The 17,894-nt window shown below is 40.0% G+C and overlaps 1 protein-coding gene across 2 annotated transcripts in view; it reads left to right on the forward strand.

The window, feature by feature from the left end:
• The window catches only part of USH2A (usherin), a 580,537-nt gene that overhangs the window by 120,057 nt on the left and 442,586 nt on the right, over window positions 1-17,894 (forward strand). For both annotated transcript variants that reach the window (XM_088799150.1, XM_088799151.1), the window contains exons 13-14: window positions 5,284-5,467; window positions 15,527-15,690. In XM_088799150.1, the coding sequence (XP_088655276.1) occupies window positions 5,284-5,467; window positions 15,527-15,690 (348 nt within the window). The remainder of the gene's footprint in view (window positions 1-5,283; window positions 5,468-15,526; window positions 15,691-17,894) is intronic.

A 17,894-nucleotide genomic window follows, 5' to 3' on the forward strand; every position in this document is an offset into this window, starting at 1 on the left:
GAATTTCAAGGTGGGTTAAAATTGAAACACTTATAAGCGTTTGTAACCTGTCCCCACCCTCAAACTCATCTCAATCCATAATTCTGGTTACAGCTTCAGGGCCTGGGTAGCTCATTTGCTGTCTGGAATCCAAGCTATGAAATGAAAAAATTAAAAGAGTCCTGGGAGGGGCTTCAGTGATCAAATAATGACGAGCTGAAACGAGAGGTGTAGAAATAGGGTGATCTGCATGGACTAAGTCGGAGACATGTTTGAAATGGTCGCAGTCACGTCGCATACGGTGGATGACTTTTGAGACAGAAAAACAGGAAGAAGGAATAAAAAAGAATAAAAAATATTTCTTTGATTTATTGAAACATATGTATATGTTTTTATGTGTATTCATATCCTTCTATAATCTACAAGATATAATCAGAGCTGTCATTGTTTTCATTTATTGCTGGTATTCAATTTGATTCTTAAAGAATATGCTTGTGGAGGCCTTTCCTGGATATTCACTTAAAGAAGAAAGTAAGCTTTTTTTCTAAAACTGAAAAGTCCAACAGAATCTTTTTCCTTATGGGAGCCCATCATTATAGCTTTTGCTCTAAGAACAGGAGGCATGCTTTGGGGGTGATGGTTTGTTTCTGAAGCCCTGTTCCCTATGGTGATATGGCAAGGATTACATTTACAATTTATTGTGCCTGATTCATATACATTTCCTGCGAGGCCGGGCCACTCTCACTCTCATGACTTACAGATTTATGTTTACCATTTTCTTTTTCAGTGTTAAGGAGATCATCTCATATTTTAAGGGGTAAGAGATATCTGTCTATTCATCTACCCATCCATCCACTCAGCCATCTATCCATTTCATTCATATGTCCATTTTTTTCTCCCCGTAAACATCTATTGAATAAATTACTGAGTACCAGGGGCTTTGCAGGTGTAAGATATATAATGATAAATATATTAAGGCATATGGGTTAGTAGGGGAAACTGACTTGTATGTAAATATAACACAGTGTGATAAGTGCGTTATTAGAAATGGGCAATATAAAGGACTAGTAAGGTGAACAGACTGATTAATTCTCGAAAGGTGGGGGACGTGGGGATGCAGTTGAGAAAGTGATTTCTGAGCTGAGTTTTAAAACTAAATGGGAGTTGGTAAAGTACTCAAGGAGAGTATAACAGTCCAGAAGAAGAAATCGAAAGAGAGAATTTAAAGTATATCTGAACTGATGCATAAAGAGTTTAATTTTTTTAAAAATAAGAGATATTATACCTTGGGATGGCTCATATTAATATTTATGCCTTTGTTGACTGTCAATAATAAAATAATAATAATAAATAATAAAAAACATCAAAAACAAAGTTGACTTTGTCTGACAGGTCAACTCTGTCAATAATAATTTTACCATTATTTTTATGTAAAAATGCCAAATGGAGGAAAGTTGTTATTCTTTCCTCTACTTGAAAATTAACATCCTCTACTACACTTCATTCTGAAAATACTGATTTGCTAAAAAAAAAAAAGAAAACCATTGCTAACATAGCCTTTTGTTACTTGCTATAGGTGAGCCAGAAATTCCTCCCTAGACTCTTCTCTTCATCGAATGTCCATTCTCTGGTTTAAGCTGAGAGTCGTTTCTTCGAAATGGCTTCTAATTAGTGCTTACCCTCAGCTCTGCCCTCCTTTTCTGAATAAGGCCTAGAGGTGAAACTTGTTTTCTTTCTCCCATTTCGAGACCTTGGTAGAACCTAGCTGTTCATGGTCCTCGGGGGGGACATTGCTGGGAAATGGGCTCTCCTTTTATGCCCAAGATGGGAACTGTGTGTGCAAATGGCCACTACAGGAGATAATACAGCCGCCTCGCTAATCACTCTGAACTCTGAGGATTCTGTAAACCTTCTCCCAGATATAGCAACCCTGTTTTATGATACGGGTGACATTGTTTTCCACATGAGACTTGTCTTGCTTGGGACCAGGGCTTAGCCGAAATAAAATTGGGCAAAACAGTAAACTTGCAGTGGGCTGATTTGTGTCATATTTGTGTGAACTCTCATAATGGGAGGTAATAGCATTGTCGTAATGGCGGTGATTCAGTATGTAGCACAAAATTGTTCATGGACAGAAATCTCCAAAAGATCAGTTAAAAATGATCCAGACTCGAAGATGCAGGCCATGAAGTGGAGCTAATGGAAGGAAATCAGAAATGTCTTGAGCTAAAGAAAAGAAATTAAGGTCAGGTATCTGTAAGCTGCACTTAGGAGTTGAAGCTTAAGGAGGAGGGAAGGGAAAACGTTGTTTTCTGTAGTTGGAAGCCATAAAAGGAAAGGTAATGGTCTAGAATTAGGGACATTCAGGTACGGCAAGAGGTAATCATTGAACAGGAAGGTACCTGAGTCATCCTAATTAGAACTGCTTAAAAATAGGACACCTGAAATACTAGTGGGATTAACCTTTATAAGCATGCTCCTGAGAGGAGGCGGGAAATTAACCTCGAGACAAAATTCCAGTGTAATCTTTTCCTTGAAGCTCTCTACCTGTAGGTTGCAGCCTCCCTAGGTGTTTTAATACCTTTTATTTTGTTCTTCTCTGCTTGTATCTCTGATTTTTCTATGGCTTTTTTTTATTCTCTAAAAATTGGGCAGCCCACTCTTCTGTACCAAAACGTACCCCCCTTGTCTTTACAGATTTAACTCATAAATCAGCTCTTGTAAAAATCATCCATAATTGTTCTAGAATTCTCTGTGGCTCAAAGCTATTGCAAGAAGTCCAAATTAATTCTGCTTCTAAGTATCTGTGCTAATGGGAAATTTATCCAAATTGGAGAGCTGTTAGTACATTCGTGGTACTATCATCATGGATTTAAGGACCTAGGTACCTTCACAGGAAGAAAAAAATACAGACAGTCACAGACACAGTGGTCTTGAATCCAAAATAGAAGTCTTCTCAAGTTGTGGCTTTGATCACATGATGAATCGGGTACAGGAATATGCGTTAGTTGACATGGCCATTCGCTAATTCTGGAAACACATACAAGGCACGTGCTGTCAGTAGATGCAGAGAAGCAAGTGACATAATCTAGTTGTAAATGACAGTAAAAATGACTATATTAGTGAGTTCTTTCCAATTGAATGGCGCAGATTTTAAGCTGCTTCCTTTGCTTCTCATGGAGCACAATCTTTTCTATTTTTACTATCCCTGCAGCTTTCTAAGAGAGAATATGTAGGGCCTAGGAGAAGAAAAACTAATTGTTGATGGCTAGAAAGAATGACTTGTTTTCAACTAAAGCCTCACATTGGTTTTATAGTGTCCCCGTTACTTTTTCTTTTCCCTATGGAATAGATAATAAGGCATGGATTCGCTTTGCGCTCATGTTCTTTACCTCTCTTTCAATACCACTGAGAATTTATACCCTTAAATTAGGGATAGTGACAGTTGTCCGTTTCATTTTCATTTGCCAGAACTATATTCACTAGACTCCTTCTACAGTCCCTGTCCCCCATCGTCTCAATAAAACTCCTTGTGACATTATGCATGCACGTGTGTGTATGTATGTGCATGTTCATATATGTGTGCATATGCATATAATACACAGACATACATGTCACACAACACCAAGAGCCATTTCTCCCTCGTTTGCCTGCTCCATCTTTCAAGTGTCCAATGGCTTTTTAATTTTATAACTGTTGACTTCCAGCTTCTGAGTCCAAGACATTTCATGTTACTTAAATAGTTTTGAATCATGTTTTTATTTCTTTCCTTTTGCTATAAGAAAAAAGAAGGGGGGGGTTATAATTAATCTAAAATTTGTGGGTTTTTAAATGTTGTACTTGTGGGGAATGCCTGTTTAAGAACTTGGTACATTTTTGTGAATTCCTTAAATGTGTATGGATTACCTACTTTGTGACAAGCACTGCACTGGATCCTAGGGAGACAGTGAAGCATGCATCAGATGAGGTTCCACCTTCATGGAGGTTACAATCTGGTGGAAATGAGATTCATTTATAATTGTCATGAGCACTCTGAAGGGAATTGAACAGAATGTTGTGAAACTGGAAGAGGCCTAGGGGAGGTTACTTGAGGAAATTGCAAAACCTGAGGTGTGTAGTGATGAGCTCAACGGAAAAGGTGAGTCAAAATCATTTCAGCAGTCAAAACTGCCCACGAAAACACTTTGAAGGATCAAGAAAAGAAAGATTTTGACTAGAACAGGCTGAGTGGTGATGAGCAGTGAACTGTAGAGAGATAGGTAGGACCTGAATAGAGGATGAAAGGCCGTGTTGGGGATTGGGATATCGTTTCCTAAATGGAATAGAAAGTCGCCAAATAATTTTAAATGGGATGGGATGTTCCACCTACGCTCTGAACAAGATTGCTCCAGCTCTGCTCTGAAGAGTAGATAGAAGGCGGACAAAGGGGGGACACCGTTCGATGTGACAGCCTCTGTAGTTGAGGTGCCTGGGTTCAAATGTGGGTTCTGCTATTTATTAACTCTATCATTTTAGGGAAGTTTCTCAACCTTCCTAACCTTCATTTTTCTATAATACTCTATATAATGACATAATAATAATATGTGAATTATGAGCATTGCTAGGAGAACTAAATGAACATGAATGTAAGGATCCCACTTCTGGCACAGGTTAACTGTAAAAAAACTTGGTGGTGGTTTCACCTGGGAAGGTGGCAGTGAGGATGGAGAGGAGCAGGTTTAACATTCTTAGGAGGCCATTGGTAACTAGCTAGATGTAGGCGCGGAGGGAAGTGACAGACTCGAGAGTTGCCACTTTTAGCAAACTACAGGACTCTCCGTTAAATTTGAATTTCAGATAATGATTTTTTAATATAAGCAAATATCAGATGGGGCATACTTATACCCAAAGAATTTTGTTGATCAGAAATTCACATTTACCTGGGCATCCTGTGTTTTTTCTGGCCACCCTAGTAAAGTTGTCTCGGGGTTCTCGCTTGAGCATCTGAACAGATGGTGATGCCCTTTGCTGAAAGGGAGATGAATAGAAGAGGACCAGTTTTTAGTGGGAAGACCACGCAGGATGTTTGAAATACATCACCTTTCAGGTTCCTGGGAAACACCAGGTACAATGCAAATCATTTACCCAGCCTTCCTTTGGTTATAATTGACACAATGCTTAAGAACAGTGATGACCCCATTTGTATGGGATTTAGTTTCCTGCCATAATCGAGTGTCTTCTTTTTTGATGTAATGAAAATACCATCGTTGTAAGGAAAGACTGGATAGAAAAAATATATAAAAATGTTTAATTTCTTTCTTCCAGGTTTTTATATTTCTCCAGGCAATGCCCCCGGCTGCCTGCCGTGCTCATGCCATCCAACAGGGGCCGTTAACCGCTCCTGTAACAACCTGACTGGTCAGTGCATTTGCCAAGATGCTTCCGTGTCTGGGCAACGTTGTGACCACTGTAAGGACCTTTACTTTGGATTTGATCATCAGACTGGAAGGTAAATGTTCGTAAGAATTAATGATGAAATATTTGTATTGAATTATATTTGTAATGACTTTTGCTTTTAAAAATAACAATGACTTTTATTGCAGTATCTTTGTAAACAGCAGTATTTTGTGTCCTCCTTAGTTTGCTGATATGGTTCTGACTCTTTGATGTCTGCATTTATTTAATATATGGTAATCTTTGACTATTTCCTAGAATTGTACAGGTTGTTTGTTATACATTGGTAGATGTGCCCAGTATTTGGGCTTGGAGATATTTAACTAGATGAAACCCTTTTCCCTCAAAAAAAAAACAAAAAAACTTACAGTGTGGATGTGGAAAAAGACAGGTAAAGAAATATACAAAGAAGAAACATACACACACACACACACACACACACACACACAATGTAAGGGCTGGGACAGGTAGCATGCATGTATATACTTTGTTTTATGTGACCCCTGCATTTATTGCTTATTTATTTATTAATTTACTGCAGCCGTTTATGTTGTCCTTGCCGTTCTAATTCAGGTTTCAAGACTGGCAGATAAGAAACATATCTTACCATGTAGTTGTATGATCTTTTTTCCCCAGTGTGTAAAGTACATTCTGAAAGTAAATTAACCATTTTGCAAAGTTGCACTGTCTTTCATGTTCTACTCATTTCCCGTTTTTCTGTCGACGTTCACTTTTATGAATTTGTGTGCACTGCTGTATTTTTGAAGATGAGATTGGATGGCAAATCCATGTTTTTTTGTTTTGTTTTGTTTTGTTTTCTGGTCGTATTATAAATTTGTCTAGGGTTGGGACTATATCCATGAATTGTTTGGCGTTTCTATCCTCAAGCAACTAAATAGTATGGTGTTCTGCATATACCAGTCAAACCTGTTTCTCACTGCGCGAGCGCACGTGTGTGTGTGTCTTTAATACACATAATTACAAATTATACAAGGGTTTGAGATGATATGGGCCCTTTTCAACACATTGCCCCCTGGTCACTGCCTTTGGCCCGTTACACTCTCCATTTACACCTAGATTAGAGTGTGGGCAGGTGACAGGGTAAATTATTGAACTAGAACTCAAACTGGTTTATTTGGCTTTCTACAAAAATTCAATATGACTTTTTTAAAAAAAATTAACATGATATTTAAAATATTCATTAAAACAATTTTTCATTCTTATTACATATCTTTTTTTTCTCTCTTTTGTTACATCTGTGCTTCTCCACTTCTGTTGCCACTGGCATGCATTTTGGTAATCTGAGAGCATTACTACTATTTTTATCACTCTCCTCTTCTGTGGTGTGTAGGCTGAAAGAGGGGTAGGGATTCACAAAACTAGCAAGACCCAAAGCAAGCTGCTTCTCTGCTCTTGTATGTGTACCAAGGTGACTTTTCACTGGGGTTGGTACTTTTGTGACTTCTCCATTGTCCTCTCTCCCTTGGTATTTCTCACAGTTTTAGTGGCATCAGATGCACCTCTATTCCAGTTGGTTGGTAACTAACTTTACAACTCACAGAATCTCGGCTGTTTCTCTCCTCAGGCCTCTTCAGCCTCCTGAGTCCTCCCACCTTCGTACAGGAGCTAATACTGCCTCTTCCTTGTGGTCCTCTTCCGGTCACAAGGATATTCTCTTCCTTGCTCTGGACCATCCTGTTTGGTTTACTATAGTTTTGTAATGTAGTTTGAAATCAAGAAGTGTGGTGCCTCTGCTTTTGTCCTTTTTGTTAAACCTGTGCTTTGTGATTTAAAATAGCTGCAGGACTTTCTGTAAGCGGAGAAAGTCCAGAAAAGCCTAGAGACTGATTCACTGTAGGGCGCAGATGGGGCATTAGCCCCAAGCACTATATGTAAAGTATCAGTGAAGAATGAAAGTCATATTGATTCAGGATTGTTTCTTAATGCTTCATGGTTTTTCAATGTGCCAATTACTTTGCCGCCTTCCCCGTTTCTTAAAATTGTCTCCTCCTTTGGCTTCCAAGATCTTCTGTGATTTATTTTTCTGTCTCTTTTGCTGATTACCCCTCTTTATTCGACTCCTTCAATTTGCATATCTGTCTATGGTTTCACCCACTACATACATGCCAATGATTCTCAAATATATTGTTATCCGGTCAGATCCTTACCATGGCTCTAGCCCTATAGCTAGCTGTCTCTGAGTTTAAATTTGCATGGCCCTCATGCATCCCATGCTTAATAGAGCCAACACAGAACTAGTTCCCCTTTATGTCACTTTCCTCACGTCCTCCAAAAACAAAACATCAATGTCTCATGCCATCATCACCTTGGCAAAGGGATATAAACTTGAAAATATCTGTTCAAGTCCACACCACCCTCTTGGGAGTGGAACTCAGGGTGCCCTCCTATGGGGCTGGGTTGGCTCTGCTGCTGAGCGTAGGCTTCCACTGATCAGAGCTATGGACAGCTGGAGCCAGCATATAAAACACAGCTTCTGTGAAATGAATAGAAGGAGTAACGCCTCCCATGACCATAGGGGCCCAAGAAAATCAGCAGGATTTGTACCTTGTTAAATCCATCGTATGGAATGGCTGTGCCTTGAGTTGACCCTTCTATCCCACTGACGGATACTACTGCCGCTTTTCACTCTCACATTGATCATTGTTAGAGAAGACGTGCTCAAGCCCAGAAGGTCATAGAGAAAGATATTTCAAAATGTGACAGTGAGAATGGCCGGAGTTCAGACTTTTGCTCATCACTGAGAAGAGATAAAAATGGAGTTTATTCTTTTTATGTTTGTCATTCCTTTCCTGAATGATATGGAAATCTCTTTGTTGACTTCTGGTAGTTACTGTGACTATATACTCACGATGACTATTTTGAAAATGTGTAAAAAGATGGCTAAAATATATAGGATTCCATCTAGTATAAGGAATTTTTGTTTTCTGAAGGAAAAAACAAAAATCACTCCTAGTCTGAATGTACACAGACATGCAATGCAGGAAAATAAGCATTTATGCCCTCATGTAAAATTTTTTTAAAAAGAAAGAACATCAGCTAAAATTAATTGAATGTACCTTGAACCCGGTACTGTGGTGGGTGCTTACAAGTATAAATTTATTTCATTAATTCCCAGAATTCTACAATAGATTATAAGTACTTTGTTGGTTAACAAGGAGAAGATACATGTGTCATGGTATCTCTTCATCAATTTGGGAAATAAGTTGATTTCCTTATCTGCTATTTCCATTCATATATTCATGGGATCCTATTTAACTGCCCCTTGAAGTTCACACATCTCCCTTCCCCTTCTTCGTGTTCTCTTTAATGTACACAGCTATGTTGGTTGTATTTTTCTCTTGGATTAGTTTTTAAACTATTTTTATACTCCCAAGGGCGAAATAAATAAAATAAAATAGGCTCTGACCCTAAACCACAGCAGTAACAACAAAATTGCACCCAACACAACAATAACAAGCTGGAAAATCATTTGCCCGTTTTCATCCAAGTGGTTCATTCTTCAGAAGTTACCTATCCTGAAAAGAGGGCATGCGTTTTAAAAAGCTGATCCAAGGGTAAAAATCCCTTCATTTCCCTCTGACACATAAAGCAAACATGATTTAATCAGTATCGAAAACAATGAAGCAAAAAAAGTCTGCCCACTGGAAAATCAATGAAGAAAAAAAAAAAAAAAAGTATATCGTATTTGTCTAAACCCAAAACAATGAGACAAAAATGGGCCACATTGCCTTTGTCTCCATTGGAAGTTATACCTGTGTGTGACTCACTGCACTTCCTGGCACTGTCCTCAAGTTGACCTGTAACTACGATTCCTACTTCCCACAGCCCCTGTGACTGCTCCGGTTTATCTGCTGTACCACTGTTTGTCTTACATAACATCCACACATCACCTCCCCTCACCCTCCAAGGTTTCTTCCCTAATGACATCTTCTCTATGTATTTCTTAGTTGTATTTTATCTTTTTTGAAGCCTCAAGGGGCTAGATGTATCACTACTTGTCTGTTACCAGCTGACACACATGGGGTTGCAATTTTCCTCATATGGTAGAGAATCGGGGTGTAGGCTGGCTGGGAAGTCTCAGGGCTCTGACTTCTAACACATAGACTAAAATTCCCCTGTGACCAGATTACGTTGGGTTTCACTGCAGCCTTGCTGCATTCAAACACTAAGGTGCAGATTTGGTCCGCTTTTTCTTTCACGTGCATATTTCCAATGGATGGCAATGGGTCTTTTCTCTGAGAACCAGGTCAATGACTTCAAATGGAAGAAAAACTTTGCGCGACAACTTCTATGGTGTGATGGAGAGGACACTGGGGAGAGTCCTCACTGGCGTCTGAGGGGAGCAGGTCGTGGGCCCACCTGGGAGCCAGCCCACAAGGTGGTGGCAGAGTTCCCAGAAAGAGCAAGAGCTTGGGTTCTGGGCTTGGGAGTGACAGAGTGTCATCGTAGCCTTCTGCTATTGGTCGGAGCAAGTCACACGCCCACCCATATTCAGCGGTGGCAAAATAGACTCTCCTCTTTCTTAGTCGCAAAGGACCTGCGTAAAGAAAGGTATGAAGAACTGCGGTCATTTTTGCAATCTACTGTGACCACTAGACAATATGAGTTCCTTAAACAGATTTGATTCTGTGAGAAATGTCAGTTTTTATAAATTAGTAGCATTTAGTGAATGTGTTGTAATAGGAATAGTACAAGGCTGGACATCGGGATATCTAGAGTCCAGTTACTGCTTTTCCGCTGTACCAGGCATATTGGTTTCCTGTCACTGCAGTTAATACATTACTGCAAAGGCAGTGGCTGAAACAACACGAATGTATTATCTTCCAGTTGTGGAGGTCAGCAATCCTACATTTGTTCCATTGGGCTACAATCACGGTGTCAGCAGACCTGTGTTTCTTCTGGCCGCTCCAGGAGAAAATCCATTTCCTTGCTTTGCCCAGCTCAAGAGGCTGCCTGCATCCCTAGCTTGTGGCTCCCTCCTCATCCTCAAAGCCGGCAAAGCAGTGTTTTCTCTCTTCTGAGGTAGTTTCTGTCCTACCATCACCTTCTTGCCTTCCTCCTGGGAGGAGCTTTGTGATTACAATGGATGCGCTTGGATAAGACAGGATCGTCTCTCTCTTGCAAAATCCTTTAGCACATCAGCAAATGTTCTTTTACCACGTAAGGTGTAACCTACTCACAATTTCCAGATATGAGACCTTTGTCATCGCTGGGGGCCAGAATTCCACCTACTGTACCGGGCGGGGTTCAATGAACTGTGGCCTGCAGGCCATCCTTGGCTGCCACCCCTTTATGGGAATCAAGTTTTATTGGAGCCCAGCAGTATTCGCTCTTTACTTACTGTCTATGGCTACTTTCCTGTTACTACTGCAGAGCTGAAGCCTTAATGATTTACTGCCTAGTCTTTCATAAATAATGGTTGCTGACCTAGCAGCCAGATGTGCTGTCGCCTTGGGCAAGTTATGTAATCTCTGCAAGCATCATAGAATCGGAGATTTTTAGATATGGAAAGAACCTTAAAAGTAATTTTGGGTAAACTCGACCGTATACATTTCTCTGCATAAATCCCCTTTTCAGAATAACTGGTCATTTAGCTTCTGCTCAGAGACATGGAAGTAGAAAGAGTTTATTGTCTCATGAAGCGGTTCGTATTTATTGGTAACAACTCTAATTCTGGAAAAAAAAAAAAAAAAGAATTAGAAATAAAGTCTTCATATTGAGCAAAAATTTCATTCCTGTGACCTTCTTGCCTAGTCTTGCTTCTGCCTTCTTGAGGCCACAGAGGATAAATGTAATCTGTCTTCTTCCCGAGAGCACTTTAAGAATTTGAATCTGTGATCGTACCTCCGAGTTATGACGCTCCTATAATGAAGAGCTAAGCAGAGTGACAGTAGGGCTTCTTCTCCATCTAAACACGTATGATATTGTTAATCTGGTGAATCTTCTGGGGTTCTTATTTCTTACAAATAGTTGGTGTTGGTAACTAACATGGGGGCATAGTCTGTGCTCCCTGTGGAGTGTCAACAAGGGAGACTGTTGAGCAAGCCCTTCTCTAGGTGGCAGACAGTCACCTCCCTGGACTCGAATGCCACTGTTACCTGGATGCAAGGGAGTCACAGCTCATGTCCAGTTCTTATGCGTCCCTTTATTCGTGTCTGGGTAGCCATCAGCAGAGGGGGTGATTTGGGCACTGTTCTCCCTGCCCTCCTAGATGAGACAATGGCACTCACTTCCTCTTCCACAAGCCACGTGAGTATGGTTTTCAGCTCACACAAAGAGGATCTCCAAGCCCCATATTCCTCTCCTGTGATTCTGATTCCAGTTGCATGAAAATCCAGATGCCGTCAGTAGGCTGTGAGGAAAGGCCTACAAAGAACCTTGATGAGACCGCACCTCCACTGCAGAAACGTAATCTTAACCAGTGGAAAAGCAAACTCTTCTGGGGACACTGGCCTCACGGGACCTGCACAAAGGGACTCAGCTGAGAACTGGCATCAGAGAGTCAGAGGCTGGCCCATAAAGGAAAGTGCTGCCTTCCTGGAGGAGAGATTATGCCAGTCAAAAAGGGCTCAAAACAGCCCAATTGTCATATATTCAGCAGTGGTATTGAACCCTTCTTGTGTGATCTTTGTGCTAGGGACCCATGGAAGAAAGCTCTTTGTCCGGTTTCTCCAGTTTACCTTGAAGCTTCTTTCTCTTCTACTTGTTAGTAATCATGAACATTCCTTGTCTGAAATTCTCAGCAGTTTGAGGGGTCTTCCTCCTTCCTTCTTTATGTTGAACGGTGTCCCCATCAACTTTCTGTCAGCAAGTTAGAAAACCGGGAGGAACTCCAGGCCCTTCGTTCTCTTTTCAAATTTTCCACCTCATCCTATGGATTTTACTGACTAAAAAGTTCTTAAAGCTCCTCACCACTGTCACCACTGCACCTAATTTAGCAACGTCTTACCTCCGCTTATGTTTCGAGCTTTATCTGTCACTACGCCTTATTCTGAATTTGTAGCCCACATTTTTGGAATCGCTTATAATTTTGCACCCTCTCCTGCTGTGTCTTTTCTGTTTTCTCCGTCCCTAATTTGCCTGGCTTATTTCTATTCATCTTTTAATATTCAGCTCCAACATCTCCAAGATTCCTTCCCAGTAATCCATTCCATGCCCCCTCCCCTGCCACCAGCCGAGGTAGTTGCCCCTTTTCTGTGACACCAGAGAGTCTGCCGACATCTTGATTGTTGCTCTTTCCCTTCTTCATTTCTCACTGAGCTGCTTGAGGACGGAAGCAATGCTGCCTTATTCATTTGTATGTCGTTGGTGCTGATTCCAGCCCTGGAACATAACTGACCCTCACTGAATGTTTTTTACGCGATTCAATACATTCGAATCAGCCTGGTGACACCCATGAGTTGAGGCCCCAGAGAGAAAGGAGGTATCAGTAAAATGACCTCCACCCTGGAACATGGCCCCAGACCCTCTGTAGTAGCTCTCCCTCAGAGGCTGACGTGTGTGACAACGCAAGGCATATTAAAACACACTTCCATCAGTAACAGTGATGTTTCTGCAACAGTAATAAGTAGGGTGACTCTCTCGTTGTTTGTTCAACTTTAAGATGCTCTCTGGAAAGTGAAATATATGAGATTTGTGATTTAAGAGAGGTGGCAACTGATTCTTTCCCACTGTGTCCAGTAGACACGGAGGCCCACGCAGAACGGTGTAACGGCGGAGTGCTGACAGAGATTAGCGACGCTTTACTCCTGTTTTGTTTACCATAATGAACTGGTCAATAAACATCACAAATTGTTTATCTATATAAATCTTGACAGATTACTCTTTATGAAATCCATTTAGCCAGTGAGGTTTTCCCATAAGGATGAAAAATGAAGATTTTAAACAGATTGCTGGAGAAGCTCTGGCTGTACCAAGAGAGTCAGTGTAATAAAGGTTTCTTTATATTAATATTACAAAAACCATTTATCCTGACAAAATCAATATCACAATTCATCTTAGTTTGGTGTTTCTCTTTCTAAGCTTAAAATGTCTTTTCCTTTATTATGTATAATTTTGTTTTAATAAACGTGAAACATATTTCACTTAGGAGGTACTCTTGAGAAGTGATAACTTATAAAATGACATCAAACTTGTAGCTTATTTGCTAAAGAGTCTTGGAAATGTTTAAAATTATATTTGAGTGGCTGGGAAATTTACAGGAATCATTTTACTTAAGCCTTAATTAGAAAATTATCCTCACTGTCCTTTGGGCCAGAAACAAACTATAATATTCAGGAAAGTCTCCTGTGAACTTCATTCACATAAATTTCTCTCTTACTGAAGTCAAGCAATTATTAACAAGTCATATAAGTTAGATAGAACAATGGCTGGGATAAGAGACTGTAAAACCAGGAATAGTCGCATTTAATTACTCCAAACACTGCATGCTTTCCTAAGAAGTGATTTATTTATTCCATTTGCATTCAGAACTTAATACCCCACGGATATTGACAGAGCTGACTTAGAGTTAAGCGTGTAGCTGGAAGGAAATAGAACAGCATCGAGGAAAGGAATTATACACTGGAAACTGTTACTCTAAATGTACTGTATGTGAAATAAGTGTGATTGTCTCATGAGTGAATGGTAATAAAAACTGAAATACACAAGAGACACTTATTCATGAGTGGTGGGCTGATAAATACGTGTATTGGGAGAAGCTTGCCTCTTACTGGATATTCTTTCCGATCTGACATAAAAAGCCTGCGCACAATATACTCTAAGTAATAGCATATAATGAACTTAAGAGCAAATTAGATATTTTGTTTCTTCTATCGTTCCATTTTAATTTCAATGCATAATTTCTGCAGCTCTAATACTTAAGTAACCTAACAAAACATCTATTTTAAAATGGAGTTCTGATGTAATGTTTGTACATAAAGGACTTACTGTAGTTTGTCTGTAGGAGAAAAATGTCCTTTTATCGTGACATAAAAAGGGCAAACTACGGTTTTCAAGAGACACTGTACTTTATTCATTCCCTAGGTGATATTAGTCCATAAAACAAATTTGCAGCTTATTTAGCAGCCTTAGCTTTTATCAGCCTTTTTAAGGGCGTTGAATGATCACCCAAGAGATCACACCATAAAAACTGCAGTGGGATCAAGTAACTCTTCCGTCCAGCATCTTTATTAGAAAATATAAGTGCATCCATAATGTTGTTATTAAATGTCTGCTAGGGAAAGTCCCTGTTAAAGGTGAGTGGGTGTCTCTCACGTGCTGTCTTTGCTCCTCAAATATTTCAGGGCACCAAAATGGCTTATCCTAATCAGTGACTTTGGCCTAGCCTGCGAGTTTGAAAACTTCGCTCTGAAGGAACAAGTTTTGGTTCCTTCATAGACAGTGATTTTTATATGCAACTCGGGGTCAAAGAAATTTTAAGTTGAAATTCTCTCATTACATGTAAATCACTAGCATCTTTTCATAGGTCTGAATAATGCTCTATTCTCCAGCCATTCTTGTTAAGTGAGTTTATTGCATAAAACTGGAAATGAAATGTGATATACATTAAGCCATTGTCAGTATTGGAACAGGTCTTTCTCAAACTGTTTTCTTAGTGAAATTTCATCTTTGTGAAGCCAGATGTAGAATTTCAAGATTCTTAGGGGAAGCAATGATTGTTACATCTAGTTTTCTGTCCACAACTTGATACATACTTGAAAAGATGATTTTATGGTTACCTACTCTTAATTTTTAGCTGTTAGGATAACTGCTTTTGTGATAAAGCAAAATTTATAATATTCTTAATTGAACAACCAGTATTCAAAATAATCCATACGACGTGTTCTGGCTTGTATATAATGCTTTTTCGCCATTCATTAGTTTACAAAGAGAAAGAAGGCCTTCTTCAGAAGGTGCTGTTGTGAGCAGCGTTTTGGTAAAGATGTTCTTCTGTTTCATTTTGCTTCATGTTTGTCTGGCTCAAGCATCCTTTTCAGTATATTGGCTACAATGGACCATCTTACTCTATAGTGTTGTCAGTAGGAGAGACTTAGACTGTGAATTATTAATCAAAGTGTGAGTCGCTTTGATGGTTTATTTGTCTCATTTTCAGATGTCAGCCTTGCAATTGTCATCTCTCAGGAGCCTTGAATGAGACCTGTCACTTGGTCACGGGCCAGTGTTTCTGTAAACGATTTGTTACCGGCTCCAAGTGCGATGCCTGCATTCCCAGGGCTAGCCACCTGGATGCCACCAATCCGCTGGGCTGCAGCAAAAGTAAGTGAACTCCGGCCCAGTGCTGGTGTGCTAAAAAACATCACACAGAGTCAAGAGCCCATTGAGAGCTCATTGGAAAGGCTTAGGTGCCGTGTGAGAAATGTAGGTGAGAAATGAAAAACAAAGAAAAAAATTACACTGATGAAAGTTGTGTTCTTTTCACTTACTTAGATCATGGAAAATGGTGATATGATTATATTAGTCGTGGGGCATTTGCAATGATGTGTTGGATTGGTAGGACGGTAACCAGAATCCTGGTGTTCCCGACTGATGGTTTCCTAGCACCCGTGATTTTCCGTGGGACAATCAAGATGTTACCGGTTAAGCCAAAATAATTGGCTACGCCACCACACAACATTTCCAGGCAATTTTCTATAACAAATGGAAGATTTATACTTATTTATGATGAGGTTTATGTCCTTCCAGCCCACAAAATGTTAATGGCACTACGCTACCGTTATTTGTTTATTGATATTATAGCAATTATCATTATCATTATTTATGACATCCTATTGCTAACTCTTATATTTGATACTCCTGTCTTTCTGTTTTCACTTGCATTTGTTGTTGAAACAACTCTCACACTTGTAGTTTTAACTCCTGGAAGTGAAAGATTTCATCCGAGTGTTTTTTGACTTCTCAACACCATTTTCCAGTTCATTGATTAGACTTCACAAGGGCCCATGCAGTCCTACAAATCATAACGTATTGATGATTTCTTTATATTTACTTCAAGATCCTCTAGCCTTACCTTTTCCAGAATTCCTAAAGGCCTGCTGAATGCATGTGGTAAAGAGCCCTCTGCAACATGTGGCACAGTGTGTTTGCCCCTTGGGGTGCCCTGAGACTCTCGTGAGTCTCCATGCTAGGGAACGCCGTGAGTCAGGACGCGTGATCCTAAACAAACATGCCTGGGACCTTGCATTTAAGGAAGAGAGAAGAGTAATGAAAGGCAGGGTGTCGCTAATGGTTAACAAGACATATTTAGATTTGGTACCTGTGTAGTTTCTCATCAGTGTCCTGAGCTTCACTGGTACGTCTGGATTTTAGTATAAGTAAAACTGCAGGTATGTATGCTACCCTTGAGAAAGGACCTTCATTCATCATTGCCTGTATGTAAATACAGTCTAAACACAACTCTGGCTTTCATTGCACACTTAATTAATATCTATCATTCATTGATTAGCTATAGAATTGATTGATGTGTGTGCAACCGAAATTCTAGTACATTCCTTTGGATGTCAGTTGTAGCTCACCATTTAAATCGAATTGTGACAGCCTTACAGATAACATACCGTATCTTAGCAATTTCTGATCGGTTCTGTCACGGAGTTTGTGTGAAAATGTTGGCATCAGCTCCACTTTTTGCTACCTATTCTTGCGCCTGAGACACAGTCTAGGAATTATACCTCAGGCAAAACCGGATAGTCTGGTCGCTGGAAACCTGGCCTACTTTTCTTAATAGTGGCAGACGTTGACTTCTAAGTTATGTCTTTCCTTCTCTGTGCTACGCATTCTTGGTGTTTCCAAATGCATCCAATATTTAATTATTAAAAGAACAACAACAACAAAAAAAACCCAACTTTCATATTCGTAATTCTTCTTCTTCCCTGGACATAACTCGTTTTGATTTTCTATCTCTTTAACGCCGTGATCCTTAGTATTGAACACATTCCTTCAAGCATCTGTGGTGGCGGTTGCTGCTGCTGTTTCAGGTTTGTGTTGAACAGAATTTACAAAACTGCAAAGGGAGAAGCTCAGTATCAGCAGAGGTAATTCATTGAAAACAAACAAAAACTATTCGACAGGATTCCTGCCTTCCTTGGACCTCAGAACGTAGTCAGCAACAGTGATGGACACGCTGACAATGAAAGGAAGTACTGGGAAGTGCTAACTGTGGGGCAAGAGTGAAGGGAGTCTGCTTTCTCTCCTGGTTCCTCTTGATTTTCACATGCTCCTTGCTTTTTATCCTAGCAACAGCCGGAACCACCGGCTTCACCAAGATACGATGTTATTGAAAGGAATGGAGTGCTATCTATTGTTGAAACTGTGAACTACCTCGGCCTAGTATTTTTCTCTCTGTCCAGCAGATGTCAAGAATGTGTTTGCCTTGGAAATTAGAAAGTTTTATGGTGTTCTTCTGCACAGTTTGGGGACTGTGGGCTTAGAACGATTATCTTTTCCATTTCCTTAGAGACCATCGA

The sequence above is a fragment of the Rhinolophus sinicus genome, chromosome 6 (genome assembly GCF_057876585.1).
Source record: "Rhinolophus sinicus isolate RSI-liver-muscle chromosome 6, RSI-T2T, whole genome shotgun sequence".
In the NCBI taxonomy this organism is placed as follows: domain Eukaryota; kingdom Metazoa; phylum Chordata; class Mammalia; order Chiroptera; family Rhinolophidae; genus Rhinolophus; species Rhinolophus sinicus.